Raw genomic sequence first — 18,619 nt, 5'->3', positions numbered from 1 at the left:
GAGAAGAATGTGCTCATAATGGAAGGAGGCAAATGGGCCAGACAGATGGTGGAAATTAAGGGCAGAGAAAGTCTGAAGTGATGAGGGGGTGACTGTGAAGAGGCCTGCGGGGAGGCCAGGAAGAGGGGACTGAGAAAGGGCTGCGACGTGGTTTGTGACAGGGTGGTGGTCATGGCTGGACGCGCTCTCAGAAATGAACTGTGAGGCAGGTGGGATAAGCAGCAGGTGGCTCCCGGCTGGGAACAGAGCAGGACGTGAAGATTACTCTCATGGAAAGTTTGGCAATGAAAGGTGAGAGAGAAAAAGTGAAGAGTGAGGGAATGAAAGAAGAGTCACTCTAAGACTGAGGAGGCCTGAGCGTATCTGGGGTGAAGGGGGGCAGAGTGACCCTGAGCGAGAGAAAGGGTACGTTTGGTGGTGAGAAGTGTGTTTGGTGGGTAGTGGGTAGAGAGTATCAGTGGAGAATCAGGTGTGGGAAGGCAGGGTGTCTCCTTGGGGAAGGAGAACCCGAGAGAATGAGTAGCAGGGACTTTTGCTGCGGGCTGGTGGGAACGGGCTGATATTCACATTTGATGTAACCCGCTGGCATGGAGGATGGAGGCTGTCTACCTGTATGTGCAGAAGTAGCTGGTGCGGAGAGACACTCGGAACCGATTACAGCAGGACGCCATACTTGGTCTGGCTTCCAGCCGGCTTCGGAGGGCAGTTAAAGTGTTGCCTTTAATCTATAATCTACAAGGATCAGGGGGGCGTGGGTCCAGTTAGCAGGAACCTCTCCCCTCCTTTTACAAAACCACGATTAAAATCACATGGGTCCCCAGACTCTCATCCTGGGTGTTTGCCAGGAAAGTTCTTGTCTTCAATTCTCCCACTCATCCACTAAGGTCATCTTACCTCACCTTCCAAAGAGCACAAAGCAGGGACCTTTGACCATCACAGTCCCTGGTGGGAAATCGGACTGACATTTAAAAATTAAGTGCAGTACTCAGTGAAGTTACTGCTATTCTTTTAGAACCAGCTCTTCCCAGGGACGTGGTCCTCCCTTGTGATCCTTGAATACCAGGGACTCAGAGATGCCTGTGGGGGCGGGGTTCTGGGGGCTCTGGGCAGGGGGCTAGCCCTAGCCAGTGGGTTTGCATACAATGTGTTTGGAAAGAAGTCTCCCGGGAGAAACACAATTGAAAGGGGCTCCCTGAACCAGCAGTTCTCAAAGGTTTCAAGACCACCGCTGGAGCTCTTAGTAAAGCAGTCTGCTGGTCCACCCTTCCTTGTCCCTAAGGTTTCTGATTAAGCGGGTCAGGGGTGGGAATTCCTATCAAATCTTAAAGTGATGATAATGCTGGCCTGGGATCCTACAATGCCAACAACAATACATCTCAGTTATTTTCCACATAACTTTGCATCAAGTGTCCTTAAACGGGTGGGACCCTAGGTTTGTGAAAGTGAAATCAGGATCTTTATACTCCGTGTCTCAGAGCTCATGCTGCTGATCAAACTGTGCCCACAAACACACAAAAGGGGAGGGGTGTCCAAGCTATTTATAAGTAGCATTTTCCCAAGAGAAACCATCTTAGTCTTTTAGGAACTACCCCTTCCAAATACTCTCCAAAAAAGTAGAGCCAAAATGTGTCATTTCTAGGGAAATTTTGGAGGCAAAAGGAAGGATTCACTATTTACAGTTCATATGAAGTATGAAAATAAACAGAAACCTCATTTAAAATGGAGTCAGGAGGCCAGAAGGGGGAGGGCTCATCCCTACCACGCGACGTCAACTGCATTACCAACTGGAGGAGAGGCACCTCGCATCTCCAACAGGAAGAAAGTCATTCCTTCACTAGAAGCAGAAGAAAGGAAGTTCTCCTTGCCTGGCAACAGCCCAGCCAATGAGAAACTGCCGCAACTCAGCCAATGAAAAGTCACTATACTTCAAACACCCAGTTTCCTCCAATAAAGTTTTTTTTTTAGAACAGCCCCCTCAGCTCCCTCTTCTCCTCTGTAGAAGCGTTCCTCTTCTCTGTTCTCTGGACTTGCCTGTAGTTGGACATCAACTGCATGTCCAGAACTGCAGTTCTTTGCTGGTCCCTGATAAACCCATTTTGCTGCTAAAGTAACTGGCTATTAATTGTTTTAGGTCAATGAAAGAATCAATAGTGCTTGAATATATTTGCTCAAGAATGTGAACTCCCACATTAAAAATGAGCTATTGACTTAATACACAAGGAGGAACTCTTTGCAAATGATGGCTACAGAGGATGTGATTAACACGAGGAAAGATTACTGAAGGAACTTCTAAAGGAGGGCACATACCTGTAAACCTGAACGTGGGGAGGAGAGATGGAACAGGATTTATTAAAACGTTGGCAGTGACTTTGGGGCAGAGGACAATTTATCTTCTCTATTTTCCATGTTTAAGACATTTGTAATAAAACAGAATTCCAACATCTACAGATTGAGGCCTTCATGAAAATGCACACCCCCTCTTGCTGACATCCTGGGCAGTCTTCTCTCAAGGACACAGGGCCATGAGGGATGCGGCAGGAGGGGCCTGACCTCCCAGGTGACTCTCACCTGACCTCCTGTTGGCCTGCAGCCTGTCTGCCCACCTGATCTGGCCTCTCCTTCCCCTTCCTGCTCTTTGCCCCTAGAAGACTCAGCGTCGAAAGCCTGAGAGACCAGGGCAGGAGGAGCTGACATTCTGGTTTCTTTTTTGATCCGTCTGGTAATTGTTGATTGACACGGAAAATCACACCAGAAAGTGTATCAGAGGCCTCGTCAAACACACACCACACACGCACCCCAGGGTGCTGGGCCTGCTCAGGGTCCCTCCTCAGCAGAGGGCAGGCGGAAGGCTGGCTGCAGGTGCATCCCAGGTGTCAAAAACACGCCCGGCTGCTTGGGGAAAGGTTCCGATTATGCTTTGAGGAACTATATTTCACAGTTAGTCCAGGGCTGTAGAGAATCTCATGAGATCAGAAGGTCTGCTTCACTTGAGAACTGAAAATCTGAGCCCACGGGCCTGGCCAAGATCACCTGCATGTCTTTCCATCTCCCTGATTTTGTCCCTTTATTTCTGGATGGCTCCTCTCAGATCAGTTCTCCCGTATGCGCTCCCTCTGGGTCCACTCTCCAGCTCCCACTTTTCTGCCGTCTACTCATTACATCGGGCTGATCTCTATTCCAGCTGTCCAGCAACCTCACCTGGAGGAAAACTGGTGAACTAAACATGAACCAAAAGAAACAGCCCTCGTGCTTGTGGGCAGTGTCTGTGCCTGCGTGTCACAGGGTTTTCCTTGGGTCCTTAATCAGAGACTTTGCTCACAAGATGCATGTGATCTGCACACCCAGGATCTTGGGATGGGCATTCACCTGGACCTAAAGTTCTCAGTTCTGGGATCTGGACGGCTTACAGGCTGGCATGTTGTCAAAGACAGACACTAGGACGGCAGGCTGGATGGAGACAGGGAGAACAAAATCCCTCAGACCGATGTCAGAGCGCCCGTGGAACCACAGTCTGGGGCGTCCCGTAGGGACAAAGGTCTCTGCCAGGTCAGGAGATCGAGGCTGCCACTGTGGACAGGCCCACGGGCTGCCGGAAACACCACGTGCCAGGACTGGACTCCACGTGCTGACCTGCGTCCGCCCGGGAGAGGCGCGCCCCACCAGGAGCCCGGGCAATCAGAAGGCATCTTGCAAGACCACTTCCCTCCATCATCTTTCAGTGCTGCAGAAGCGAAGCGAGCTCATCCCCCACCCAGACGGAAGCCCCGAGGCAGCACTTCCTGCAGCTTCGCCCGCTCGTCCGGAGCCGCCAGCCTGCGCGCTCCGTGGGCACGGACACACCAGACACGCTGCACACGCCTCTCCGAGTGTGTGCGTGTGCACCACACGTGCCTGCGCACACGTGTGTACCACAGCGCCCGTGACACTGAAGACGGCGGCGCAGTCCAGAATCAGGAGGGCCGTGTCCCTCAGCCCTGCCTGGGCCCATGTGACGAGCACCATGGTGAAACCCCCTCCTGCTGTACGAGCTGAGGGGCTTAAATGGTCCAAGTTCTTAAGCAAAGCTGTGACGCTAACGGAAAGCAGAGATGCTGACGTCTGTTTGGCCAGACTAAGTGTTCGGGGTTTACAGGCATTCTCGCCTCTGATCCTTCAAGGAGCCCTATCCTGTCAATTACATTATTATCCTTATTTTATAGATGGGCTCACGGAGGCGTAAAAGGCTTAAGTAGCTCAGAAGGTCAAGAGTCTCAAAGAGGCTGGGCCGGCACGCGGCCCCTGGCAGTCTGGCCGAAACCCCACACCACGTGTTCCAGCCTTTACATGACGGCTTACCGCCTGGCCTGATCCTTCTGCCCAACGTGATGCGCAGTGTGGAAATGTTAACCCCTTGTTTGATTTTCACTTGAGCTAGAAAAGGATTCACAGCATTCTCTGTTCCAGAGCTCTTCCTGTCCTGGAGGACCATTTCTTAAACTGTATCTTGCGGGGAGCTGGGTATAAGACTGGCAGTAAGGGAACTTGAATTCGAAGCCCTGCTCCCTTCTTCATGGCCAGGAGCAGGCGGCCAGGGGCCTGAGGCCGCCCCGGGAAGCCGCCCCAGGGGTTCACAGCAGGCCGACCCACCTCCCCATTTCCAGACACGGCCTTCACGTATTTATGAATCAAGAAGTGGTTGAGATTCTGCATTCGTCCATGGTGCCGCGGATGCGCTGGGCACTGGGCTAAACCCTGAGGTCACAGCAGCTAGTAACGAACGCAAACCTCACCAAAACCACCACCAAAGATGTCACAGAATCTAAACCTCGGGGAGAATGTAGCAAGTAACAGAAACAGACGTGAACCCACGTCAGACGTCAGGTGCAACAGGACCAGGGAGACACACTCCTGGGCAGGGAAGCGGACAGCGCTGCTGCTCTCGGGCGCGGGGACCGCGGCCTGCCCCCCAGGGCCTCCCGGAGCGGACAGCTGGTGGGCAGAGCACGGTGAAGGCGGACCAGACGTGCAGGGGACAGCGCACCTGGGCTACAGAGAGCCCTTCCTCAGACCCAAGGAATGTTCAAAACACTGAGAAACCTCACAGAAATGAAACTGGTGCAGAACAGAATCAAAACTAAAGCGAGGGAGAGAAAGGCTGAGGCAGCGCTCAGCCCAGTAGCTTCGGGGATGATGAGGGGTGAGGACGCGTGTCACAGATTCTTCCGTCTGCAGGACACCTCTTTACTGCCAGGCGAGTGCCCAGAGCCCGGGCCTTCTGCGTTGGCTCACTCAGGTGCCTCCATAAAAAACACCCTTCCAGTCACAACGTGGCCATTCACCACTGTTTCTGCATTTGCAAAAGGAGACATGCACCCCATGTCTCTGCATTTTGTTTCCATGGAGATGAAGTCAGATGGGGAATGAAGGGGTGAAGCCAAGGCGGGCTGTGGGGCCTCCGGCCTGCAGGCTGCAGGTGTGCTGGGCGCACGGACACACACAGACGGACAGATGAAACACTATGCGCCCGGTGCCTGCCGGGTGGGCCAGCGACGCCCAGACCCCAGACTACCAAAACTGAACCGGCCAGGCTCTACTGCACACTGCCTTGACCCCACGGCTCCTTAGCGACCTCAGGCATCAAAGAGGAGTGTGCACACCTCCTCCCAGGTGTGCACCATCCCCGGTGCAGGCCCTCAGGCATCAACGCGGGCCCTGACCAGGCGGGGACTTACTTGCCTGCCGATCTGAGGCTGCTGGGGCCCGCTCCAGGCTCTGGATCTCAGATCGAGTCATAGCATTTTCCAAAAGACAAGATCTCCCCTGGGACTGAGCCTGGGGACACTAGGCACTGTGCTTTATCCCACACTCAGATGGTCAGGGACCTAGCAGTTCAGCAGTGCACCAAGGGCGGATGAATTTTGGAGGTCAAATCTGTTTGTAGGCAGCAGGGATGCTCGAGGTTTTAATTAAAAAGTAATGTTAACTACTATATGTAAAACAGATAAAAAACAAATTTCTTCTGCAAGCACAGGGAACTATATTCAATGTCTTGTAGTAACCGATAATGAGAAAGAACATGAAAATGAATATAAGTATGTATACGTATGGCTGGGGCACTGAGCGGCACCCCAGAAACTGACACACTGTAACTGACTACACTTCAATAAAATAAACTAATGTTCCACATAAACAGTAGTAGATACAAGGTGAATGTAAATGTTTCTCCCTTTGTTTCCAAACATCTGGATATCGTGAGAAAATAAAAATACTGACAGCCATAGGCCCAAAGGTATCCAGGTTCTATTTTTACACTAGGTTTTCGGTAATTATGTTTTCATAAGAGTTTCCTGTGGAGGGGGTCTCCTCGGCCACCTAGCTGAGTGTTCACGGGGACTCAGGTATCGCTTCTCTGACTGAGGGCGCATCTGTAAAGCCATTTCTCGACGGTGCTTACCCCCTCTCAACTCTTTGTCAGAAAGAAAAATCACATGGTCCACGGGAATGTCCACAGCCGCCAAACTCCCGAAATGGTCCGTATTAATAGATAAGAGAGAAGAAGTGTATAAAATTCAAAGAAGAAAGGAAGAAAGTCAGAGAGAAGAATCCTTTAACTGGGGAGAGCCCAGAGCTGGACCCCGGCCACGGAAGGTGCGAGTTTAGTGAGTGATGTCCTCAGATTCGTTTTACGGAAGCCAGCTCTGGCCAGCTCTTTGGGAATCACTGAAAAAAATCTTCATATTTTGCCAGTAGCTGGAAGAGTGGTATTCAGTTTTAAAGACTGGGATTATATCAAAGAATCTCTATGTTTTCAGTAATTCTAAAGATGGCATGAATCCCAACTGTTGCCAAAAGCCTTCTTCTTTTGTAAAGGAAATGAAACCAATCATTTAAGTAAGACTACACAGAAACCTGGAAAATATCCCACAAACAAAGCATGTGTTTTCACGAGACGCATACATCATCTCTGCCACAAGTGCTAAATGTATCACGGACATGTAACGCCTGCATGTGGAAGGATCCTGGAAGCGGAGGAGGGAAGGTAACTCCAGGAAAGCAGAGTGGGTGTGAATTCCTGGGAACAGCTCAGGGTCTAAGTGATTCCTGGGCGTGCTTCAGTGACAGCTCTGCCTGGCATGGTCATGCCGTGCACATGGCACCCTAAAGCACACCAGAGCTTGGAGGGTGGTGATGATGGTCATTTACGGATGTCTGTGACATCCTTGTGTGTCTGTTCTGCTTAGCAAGAAACTGGCCCAACTATCCGATTTCCCTGACAGCACTGACCTGTCCGAAAGGACAGCGGCACATGCCGCTCACCTTGCTGTAGGTATTAGCATCTTTAAGGTTCCAGGTTTGGTTACCAGAAAAGCAGGCAGCAGGACTTGAAACCCACATGTGCACACGCGTCCACCGCGGGAAGGGAGGGGAGGGGAGCCTGCCGGGACCACGTGGCCACCGTGGGCGTGTGAGAGGGGCTGGACCTGGGACAGGACTTGAACTCAATGCCCCTGATGAGGGGAGGTCTGCAGGAAGCGGGGAGACTGGGACTAGGGAAGGGTTCCTGCTTCTTGGGAAGAGTGGATGAGATGGCTTCTCCACCTCACCCTGGACCGTGGGGGGCACTTGAAGAAATGGACAAGAGTGGACAGCACACAGTCCAGGTCCCCCAGGGAAGCATCCCCTCTACAGGGGATGAACTTGTTTTCCCTCTCCTCTGCTTTCTTGAGAGGCAGGGGGACTAAAGAAGGGGGTGTATTTTGTAATTTATCAGGGTCTTCATAAAAGGCATAGAAGTGTTTTTATGAACTTGGCTCAAAGGCGACCCGAGGCAGGGAGGAAAAAGCCAGAATCATTTCAGTTGCTCTCTGGGACCTAGAAGGACAAGCTCAAGCCTTTAGGTAAAGTTTTGCAAAATAAAATGTGCTCTTAAGATTCAGAACACATAAGGATGCTCGGAAGGTGGGGATGGGGGTGGATCTAATATGAAGCAGTTCCTGTGAAAAAGGTAAGCTGACTTTTAGCCAATTAGATGAGTGGTATGAAGTGTGGATATTCGAGCGCTGTCTCAGACCTCCCCCTCTGACTACGACAGATACTCAAATGCAGCTAACCCGTCACTCTCTGCACCATGTTCCTGGGGTCCCCTCTGAATTCTCATGGACCTCTGCACACCACAGTTTACAATCTCGCGTGTTACGGATGTGTATGTTATAACTCCATCCTCCAGACCGCATGGTTTTGAGGACAGGGCCAGCCTGTATGTTTTTTCTCTATAGACTCAGAATTCAGCACCGTGCCTGGAATTGCTGGGCGGAAGCACTAAGGCCTTGGTTGGGATGCACGGAGGCACCACGTTCCAACTGGCCGTGATGCCAATTAGCCACTCAGCAACAGAGACCCTGGTGTTCCATCATCCAATTCGGAGACGGAGGGAACTAAGCAAAGGTCTCTACATTTTCCCCACGTGGTTTTGAACAGTCTGAGGTTCAGACTGGCACCAATACACATTTGCTGACTGAACAGTGACTGGATGAATGACTGAGTGCGTTCATGTCAACAAAACAATGGCAAGGTTGCTAATTCATATTTCTCCCATTTTCTAAACCTAACCGCTAAACTAACTGAAGTTGAAGCCCTAGAAATACCTGTCGGTGGTGAAGAGAATGAGCCTGGAAAGCGTAAGGGAGCTCGATTCACAGGCCAGCGTCACGATTTGCCTGAGGAGCTCACTGTGAATCAGAACATTTTCATTTGGAAGAAGATGAACGTCCCCAGACACTGGATGCTGCGTATTGGAGAGATTAAACAAAGCTATAAGCCAAGTCTTAGTAAGTCTTTTCACTTGGAAGTAAGTCAGAGGTTTGGAATTAGTTACTATTTGAAATACACAGAACCAGATAGATCACAGAGGCTGATTTTTTTAAAGTGCAGCATCTGTAACTTTGAGAAATGGCTGATGCCATTCCACAGCCACTGCCACATCTAAAAGTCTCTGCCTTAGAGTCGGACACGATCAGCTGAGGTGTTTCCTACCCCCCACCCCAGTACTCTGGGCTGAGTGTCCCACCTCGTGGGTCCTCACCCTGTCCCCAGTGCCCCAGTCAGGGCACAGCCAAGCAGGACTCCCAAAATAAACCCCTGTGGTTGGATCATAAAAGTGGGTGGAAAGGGAAAAAGAGCAGATGCAGCTGTCAGAAAAGAGGACGAGAGGCACCGTGTGCCCTGGGTCCGTCCATAAGTCTCACCTTCTGCAGAGAGATGGGCCCACGAGAACAGACAAGGACACGGGGGCCCTTCCTTGGCTGATGCCCGGAGCTGTTTCTGCAAGAGCTGGGGGAATTCCTAGGTGTCTCCTGCGCGTTCATTAATCCCCTGACTGGTTCCTTTAAAGACCTCTTTGTGGACATTAAAGTCACAAGAAGAGAGTTAAGTAAAAGATGTTCTGGAAGCTCAGAATCCAGGTTATTGGGAGGTCTCTGCAAGTACAAATCTTTGAAATACAAAGCATGCAGATAAAATGAGGGAGACCTGAACCTGACCGGGGCCTCCGGCCTGTGCAGGGTCTTCCTACTTGCAAGCCATGCTGAGGGCTCCCCAGGGCCGTGGATGTGACGAGACACAGCGGGTGCTCAAGTAACTCCAGTAACGTGGTGCTTATTTCCCTCTTGCTCGTGCAGAAAATAAGAAAATCCCGGAGGGCGCGCGAGAGGAGAGAGAGAGAGAAGGGAGAGTGAGGCTGTGCTTCCATCCTTTTAGGAGACAAGGAGGGTCCACCTCAGTGCAAGCCCACAGGGTTTCCAAAGGGCCCTTTCCCAGTGCTCACACGGGGCCTGTGAGCGGACGCTCTGATTAGATGCTGAGTCCTGGGAGCTGGAAGGCACCTCGGTTTCCACTGGAGGATCATTCAGAAGAGCCACATCCTACACACGGTGATAACGGCGTCCCACGTGCCTTCCAGGTGTTGGACTGAGAAACCCTGATTCCCCAGGAATGTTCCATCCACACTGAAAACCAGCAGCCCCCCCCCCCCCCCCGTGGACCCTGCCGAGCCACCCTTCAGGCAAACGATCAGGGAATGGGCTGTGGGTTGATTTCCTCTAGAAACAATGTGAGAATCATTCTTTAGGGGCAGTTAGGTGATGTGCAAGCATGCTGATCATTCATGCGGTGTTTTCAGGATCCTGAGACAAGTGACTCGGTCACAGCGCAGGAAACCGAGTCTCCCTCTATATAACTCACTCTTAAGGGAAAGCACGAGGGAAACTGTCCTGACGGAATACGCTCCCTGACCAGCCATCCTTACAGGGCTGCCACGGGACTCAGCACACACATTTCAGCAAACGGAAAGCTACCAGCGAGAGTTCTCAAGTCATGTCCTTACATAAATACAAGGCTTTACAATTCGACTATTATTCTAATCAAATGCTTTTAGATACTCTAAACGGACAGATAAAATCAAGCATAGCCAGTGTGAACCACAGAGTCGTGGGGCGTGGCTCTAAGAGCAGCAGGGGAAAGGACGGGAAGTGAGCAGGAATGGAGACTGGTTTTCCCACGTCGCACCCATAGATGCCCGCGGATGTGGTTCTGCTCTCCTTTTTCTCCTACATGGGCTCATGGCCTGGGCAGGTCGCCCACGTGTTTCTCTAGGTCATTAGAGCCATTTGCTTGCACTCTGCTGGACAGAAGGGAATTCTACCCTTTCCTTAGAAAGCATTTAATGTCAGAATTTATATATGATTTAAATATTTCATTCTTAGTTCACAATGGGAAGAGTTAACACACGTCAGATTTGTAGTGTTAACTTTTCAGACTCTTTTTTTTTGTTACTCTTTCTGTTTTCCTTTATTTTCTCCATCTCATTTGGAGCAACTATAAATGCATGAGTTCACTTATTTTTTCCTTATTCATTCTTTAGAGTCTTTGTGCGATTCACATTCATGTGCCATTATCTTTTACTTAAATATCTAGTACTGTCTAAATTAATTTCTTAATTACAAAAACCCAGAATGCACAAAGCTGAATCCATTTGTCCATGTGGAAACTTGTCTGGTTTTTATGTCAGATGGAACTTAGTAATTTGTTTCTAAATGTGCAAATATTTCCTCCCCACCCTTCTCCAGATACTACACACTGGCTCTGGCTGGAAGTCCTCCCAGTGAGCCGGCTTTATCAGTTTAGACATGGGCTTAAAATTGCTGTGGTATCACCACGATAAAGCCATCTGCTATCAGGTGAAATTCTTCTTTGTGATGTATTGTTTCTTGTCATTTTCATTGCAACTTTCCTAAAATTCTTACACTTTCTGAGTGAATTTAGGTATATAACTTTACAGCAGATTCCTTTCCAATACTTTTGAACAATGCCATTTGATAAAAACCTCACCCTGGACCACTGTAGTTTCCAAGCAAGTGTCTGCTTCTCACCAACATGAGCTATATAATCATTTGTGTGACTGTCATCTGAATAATCTCAGATAGCAAAGTTACCCTTTAAAAGATCTTCTGTTAGATGAAAAGCAGAAGCCAGTTCACTGAGCCGCCTCCTCGAGGCCACACGCTGACGTAGCTAGATGGGAGAGAGTGGCTCAGGCTTTCGGTGATGCTCTGCACCACTGCTCTCCACTGGGCTCCCCCCGGGGCGTGAGGAGGACCAGTGCGGACCGCCCCGTGCCCACCACCAGGACGGCGGCGGGAAGCGACCTACCCCCTCCGCAGGAGACGGAGCACTCGGAGCGGACAGTGGCCCACGTGTAGCTGGGCTGGACGCCGAGCTTCCTCTCACCCGCCCGCCGTGGCACCGAGTACTCCCAGGCGATGCCCGGGTTCCTTCCCTGAAGCAGAAGCTGCAAACCAAGAAAGGGGAAAGGAAACGAGTTAAAGTGGGACCGATAAACAGGAGCTAATTTGTTTTAAATGACTTGAAGCATCAGCGATATCAACAAAAAGGTGAAGATGAAGATAAAATACAAGTCCTCCAAAGTTCGCATTCACCTTCTAAGCAGGAACAGACTCCCCGCTACCAGCTCCTCTGCCTCATGCCTAGGGCCTCCCCCGTAGCCTCTACAGCCTGACAAGGGTATCGGTTTCTTCCCTCCGTGCTTCCTTCCTGCCAATCCTCTCCGTCTGAGAAAATCAGAAAGTGATACCTAAAACCTCCTTCACGCTTCCTAGCCAGGTCGCAACAGCCCGGAACAGCAAGTGGATGCCATCCAGGCAGGATCAAAGCTGAGTCTGAGGACTTCCTCCTGCGACCGGATACAGAGGTCGTTTGCCTCCTGACGTGCACTGTGTGGCTCCAGGAGAAAAGATGATTTCTCAGGCTGGGCACACCTGGGACCACACTAGCACGTGGAATTGTACTGGACTCCGCCCCTCCTGTCTGGAAACCCGATCGCATGGACCAGTGACCTTTTCCCTCCTGCAGGTATCAGATCCCCTGCTCCCAGTGGGAAGCTTTTTGGAAACCTCACCATTAGCCTGTTGATAGGAACCCCATCTCTGAGCCTCGGAGCCTCCCTGGTCCTGGATGTGACGTTCCGGTAGATAAAGTCCCTGGGCCTTCCCTGAGTCCAGCACCACAGCTCTCTCTCCCCCAGATGACACGGCTCACGTCTAGCTGGGGAAGATGCAGCGGGACAGGCAGGAGCCCCGGACACGTGGCCGCACGGCACGGCCACTAAGCGGCTGCCACCTGACACTCTGAATCCCCGTTAACTCTTCTTCCTCCAGGAAAGTCCCAATAAGCTGCTATCACTTTCGACCCTGACCCATCTCTCTCTCTCCATGAGCATCAAGCTGAACGCCCCCATGGTGGGAGAGAAATGACCCGGCAAGGATTCAGGGTGAACAGGGTTATAAAGGGGCGGGGGCAGCTCAAGGCCGACGGGAGGTGGAGGCGGGAGGTGTGATGAGATAGCTCCCAGGAAGACACAGGGACCGCAGGACGGGGCTGCAGGAAGGGGAGCAGGTGGAGGGCGTCTGGGCGGCTCGCACCTGCACACTTAGGTGAGGGTGGAGGGGGCAGCTTTTGAACCAAGTCTTTTCTTTAAATGTGCACAGAAATATGCAAAAGTGGAGAATTTGCACGTCCGTCGCCTGTTGCCACCATCTGCCCAGTCCCATGGGGACAAATTACTTTGTTAGAAGACGCCCATCTGGATCTTGTGAGCCTCTGAGCTCTGGCAAGAACACAGAAGGGCTGCCTAGGAGGGGAGTGTGTGACCCCCTGCCTGGCACCGGGCCCGTGTGATGCATTCTCATCTCCCATTTCCACAGGACTTAGCGGAATGCTGATCCCACCCAAGCAGGCGCAGCCAGGGAGCCAACAGTGACTGCTTCTCACAGCCACAGAGCTTACAGGAGAGAAGCAGACTTTTGCCCAAATCCACAGATAAAGATGCAAAAATGGGAACTGCGTGATGTGCATAAACATGAATTCCATCACTCATCTGATGTTTTCAGAGATGATTAAAACAAGTCCATTGGCCCATTCACTCTATGGAGTGATAAGTCTTGCTTCTGAGATGCTGTCTAGTTGCAAACAATTTTCTGTGTATGTAAAATTATGCTAATAGCCTTGAACCCACAAAACTCCCTAAGACCCGAAATCCAAGCCCTGAAAGCAAGAGGCTGGCGTCTACCTCCACGACCAGCGTCTCGTTGGTTGGCCCCGCGGAAGTCAAGCTCTCAGGCTCCTTGTAGGAGCGTCTGTAGTCGAAGGTAGTTCCTGAAAACTTGTAGCGGCCGGGCCAGTCCACTGTCCAGTGTCCATTCAGGTAGTACTTTTTGAGTGTATTCCGCACAGAAATGTAGGAGGTAGATGCATTCATTTCATAGACGCGGATGCTCCGGGCTCCAGAAGGAATGGTGACCATCGGATAATACTCTGGAGTAAAGAAAAAGGAGGGGGGCATGTGGTACTTCGTTCAATAATGCCGATCCCTGGGTACCTCCGGTTCTCCATCACTAAACCTCAAGATGCAGAATTTGGAACCTGGAGAAGATCTCTTTCGGCAATCAGTTACACGGGCCCCATAAATCACTTCTTTCCCCTTTTTTAAGTTAAAAGTCCTTTAAAAATAATTTTTCCTGATTGTAAAGTGTCAACATGCTCATGGTAGAAAAATCAGAATAAAAAAAAAACCCCTAAAAACACGAAACATTGTAAATCAATTATACTTCAATTTAAAAAAAAAGCAAAAATAAAAAATAAACAAAGCTATCCATAATATCACCATATTGTGGGGCACTTTTATCCAGACTCTTTTTCTATGCATTTTTGTTACCACCCAGCTTGGTGTTTTTGTTTTGTTTTGTTTTGTTTTGAAAACAAAAACCAAGACTGAGCTCCAGATTAAATTCTGACTTTATCCTTAAAATCTCTCCCGGTCAGAAGTCCGTCCACAGTGCCCCTTGTCCGCGAGCATGCCAAACACTGTGGCATGATTTCACCTCATCACCACTTTAAAAAAAAAATTAATTCGTTTTTCAATTGGAACAGAGCTGTTGTTATTTCCACTGTTTCTAAGAACCATTTTAATTCCAATAACCTGGCAACCACTGCCCATCACGACAGGAGGTCTGGGAGGCGAGGCAGGGCAGGAGTCTGCGTGGGGCTCTCAGGACTCCGCCTGCCCGTGCTTTCACTCCGTGTCCCGCTGTCCCGTCAAGCGGTTCGTTCCAACCCACCGGGCCCCGCAGGCCGCCGGGCGGACTCACGGTTGGAGCGGGGCTGCTTGGCGTACAGGCCCTTGTGCGTCGTGCAGTCCGAGTTATTTCCCCGGCACACACCACAGGCGTCTTCCACGGCGTCGGATCCCAGGACGTTGTCACAGCCCACTCTCTGCGGGACCCGCCAGGCCACGTGCCAGTCATGAAAGAAAAGACAAGAGGAGGGAAGTCACACACCTGTTCCCCGGACCCTTGGAAGTTTCACTGACACGGGAGAGTGAACGAATATTCACGGACACCCGGTGTGCACTGGGAGGCTGCCTCCCCACACCTGGATCCGGAGGACGAGAGCCGGGGCCGGCAGAACCTGTCCTCTTCCCACGGCTACACAACCGTCCTACCTCGAGCCCCGAATTAAATCTATCAGGCTGCTGTGTTGGAAGTGCAGGTACGTTTCAGGCTGGCTTAAGGCACTGAGCACAAGTGACAAGCACTGTGGTGTCACGAGGGCCCGCGGGAGCACACCTCGGGCTTTTGACTCGCCTTGTGCAGAGGCGAAGAAGGAGCACAGGCCCCGGACGATTATTCTCGGCAGTAACTACGTCATGGGCACGTTTGGTTCCTGTCTTCCAGTTTTAGCAGCTCTTTGTAAATTCCATGATGCTTGCTAGTTGCACATTTCCTAACAAAGAATATCGTCTAGATATGCAAAAATCCCATTCGGACGGGAAGTAACTCTGGTCCACCCTCCCTTGTTTGAAATCCGAGGGCAGATACACTTTAGAATGCAGAGCTTTTTTGATTTTAGGAAGGTAATTAACATCTTATGCATATAACGTGAGAGTCCCAGCGGAGCCTGGGGCAGCAATGAGGTTTTTAAAATGCACACATTTCCACACTGAGCGCGATAAACGTCACTCACAGTCCCACATCAGCTCAAAGTAGTTTTGCGACCAAATAAATTTAGGTTATATTTTGCCTCCAAATAAACTTTCTGCTTCACAGCTTTTTGGGTTTCAGAATTACAAATAAGGGGCTTCGACACTGTATTATTAAGAATTTCTAAAAAGAATGTCATATTTAACAAATCAATGAATAGACACCAAGGGTAGAGCTTTGAGTATTTTAAAACTGAAAGAGATCTTAACAGAATCATTTAATCTAATCTTCATGCACTCAAACGATTGCAGAGGGTCTTAGTGGGTGACTCAACTTGACCGTGGTCAGGGTCATACACCTTAGAGAAATTTAGGCCTGGGACCAAGGTCTTTGGACTCCACTGAAGACGGATATTGAGGAACTTCTTCATTGGAAAGCCTGTGATTTACCTGCAGTGCATCTGACCACTGCATGTGACACCCTCCCTTTGTCTGCAGTAAAATCCATCCCTTCTGCACGTGGCGACCCACTCAGAGCTCTGTGTTCACTGAGCCGCCAACCCTCCCCAGCCTGTGTCCTAAGTCCCTCCCCAACAGAGGGAGGCCGCCCAGCTTCCTGAGACCCCCGCATAGTGGCCTCTGGCTGTCAGCTGTCCCTGTTTGATTTACTTGTTCCACCACCGGGCTACTGCAATCTGACCCCACTACTGCAATCTGACCCTGCTACTTCGCTGGTCTGGTCCCCAGGGACACGAGGATAAAAAAAGCCCAACCCCTTGTCCTGGCTGCAAACGGCCCTTTGAGAGGGTCTCCCCCTCCACTGGGCTCCCTCGGCATCCCCCAGCTCCTGCCTGCCTCCCAGTGACGATGGAGTCGGGTCCTACCAGCCCGTGATTTCCTGCAGCACCGTGTCCCCTCCCTGCTCCGCCCATACCCCTCTTCCAGCTCACCCTCTTGATTGAGCTCCCTTCCCTGAGGGGCCCTGCAAATCTCTCAGGTCCACATCTGAGAGAGAACCAGCTCCTCCTTTCTGCCTGTGCTCTGTTCACACCTCCGCTGCCACAAACCCCTGTGCGTCTCCAGCTCGCTTTCACCCCTGCTGGACAGTGACTTGGAGGGAAAGGGTACGTTTTAAATGTCTGGTCTCTCTTGCCCCTTACAGGGTGCCTGGCCCAAAGTAGACTGTCGGGAGATGTTTGTTGAACGAATGAATGATCGTTATTACCTCACATATCCCATCTATACAAATATTACGGCTATCCTCCGAGCATGGAGTCCCATCTTTGACTTTATTTGACAAAGAAAAGAAGAAATCAAATCCTTCTGCGATACAGTAGAGTTTGCATAAGTCCTGATCTTAAAAAGAAATACACACACAAACACAAATGAGAAAGATACTTAAGCGCTGATCATTTTTGCTCTAAATTTTAGATAGACTATTTTTTTCTTTTTTGCCCATAAAATAACTCCCACACAATAACACATTGCAGACATTTTTTCGAATTGCCTCAGTAGGCTTGGAGTTTCCCCTTTAATTTTCTGTTTTGTCTTTTTTTTTTTTTTTAAAGCTTCACTGTTAAATTTCACTCTGCTCTGTCCTTGATTGGTCCTTGTCCTGCATACAGTGGTTGCACACAGCAGGCATCCAGTAAGCACCTGTCGACTTGAACTGCAATGTACTGTCCTGACAGATCACTAGTACCATTAACTGCTTTCTCGTAGAAATGCAAAGTCGCTATCATTTTGTAGCAATATACAAAATTGTTACAAATAAGCTGTAATAAAACCATTAAAATAATCACGAAATTCCTAAACACATTTCCTAAACTGCACACTATTTTTAAACTGATAAAGGGAGTAACTTTTGGATGAAATCTCCAGAGAGCACTGTTTTTTTATACATACAATGGATTGTCAAAAAGTACTGATACGCAGAGAATTCAGGCCTCGTTACATAGTTGAGGCTGGAGATCAAGTTCCCTTCCTCTGGGGAATCCATTTCAAGGATGTGTCATTTACATGACTATTCTGAACTTTTGTAGAAACTTTGTTTTCCCCTTTGTTCTCTTCTTGGTAAAGAAGGGAACAGTTGATAATAAAAATTTACCTGCCTAAGGAGTCTTCACTGGCCCAAGACTCATGTACAGATATTTTCTTGATTGCAGGATAAGAGACCCAACTGAAAAATGCTCAGAACCAAATTTAACACGTGCTTCTGTGATCAGTGCATTTCTTTACTGAAGACAAGCAAAGTCAAGGCTATCACACGTATTTTTGACCCCAATTTCAAAGCTTTTTCCTACTTTTTTCTCCCGCCTACTCATTTCTCACTGGCTTAATTTTTACTGAGTTCAGGAGTAACAACACAACAAGAAAGGGTTTGCATAAAACTGCATAAATTTTCCTTCCAGACTTTACTAATTTGATAAATCTCTCACCATGAAAACATTCTATATACTGTGATGGTGAAAGTAAATGTCAGATAAGTTGGCCCAACTTACGTATTTCTCAAGTGGTTCTTGGACAATATTCTAAACCTCAAACAAGGAGGTGATTAAATGTTCTTCGAATTTATCCTCAAATTATCCTATTCGAGGTACTGGGTTCAAGCTATTATAATCATAAGAATAATCCATATTTCCCTCTAGCTGGATACTAAAATCTTACATGTGGTACAAATGAACATCTGCATTTATAATTTATAGATACAGACTTTCCAAATATAGCATACTGTCTGATTTTCCAAAAGATCCAAACATTTTTCTTTCGTTCTTTGGCCATTTTAAGTGTTCAGTGGGTGACATGCTTATAGCCATATCACCATCAACTTCGGTGATTTGTAATTAAAAAAGAATTGATTCTTTATCAACAAAGCATCTACGTTGAGTGTCTTATCACTGCTTTGAAGATTTAATGGTGTTCTGCACACATGGTCTCACTCTCTTTTTTCCGAGCTCACAACTGGTCAACTTTAGGTAAGAGGCCAGTGGCCACAGGGCCAGCAGAATCAGACTAACAATGCGAGAACAACCAGTGACATTGCCCTCGCATGGCAATATTTGGTCTGTCTGGATCCCACACTATTGACCA

The 18,619-nt window shown here is 49.3% G+C and overlaps 1 protein-coding gene across 2 annotated transcripts in view; it reads right to left on the bottom strand.

Moving 5' to 3' along the window:
• Window positions 1-18,619, bottom strand: part of ADAMTS16 (ADAM metallopeptidase with thrombospondin type 1 motif 16) — a 156,933-nt gene that overhangs the window by 51,109 nt on the left and 87,205 nt on the right. For both annotated transcript variants that reach the window (XM_010970363.3, XM_074355981.1), the window contains exons 14-17: window positions 16,755-16,885; window positions 14,700-14,823; window positions 13,622-13,866; window positions 11,686-11,824 (exon numbers count right to left, since the gene is read on the bottom strand). In XM_010970363.3, the coding sequence (XP_010968665.3) occupies window positions 11,686-11,824; window positions 13,622-13,866; window positions 14,700-14,823; window positions 16,755-16,885 (639 nt within the window). The remainder of the gene's footprint in view (window positions 1-11,685; window positions 11,825-13,621; window positions 13,867-14,699; window positions 14,824-16,754; window positions 16,886-18,619) is intronic.

The sequence above is a fragment of the Camelus bactrianus genome, chromosome 3, assembly GCF_048773025.1.
Source record: "Camelus bactrianus isolate YW-2024 breed Bactrian camel chromosome 3, ASM4877302v1, whole genome shotgun sequence".
In the NCBI taxonomy this organism is placed as follows: Eukaryota; Metazoa; Chordata; class Mammalia; order Artiodactyla; family Camelidae; genus Camelus; species Camelus bactrianus.
Note: the sequence above shows the minus strand (reverse complement) of the source record. Positions and strands in the feature narration are given on the sequence as shown.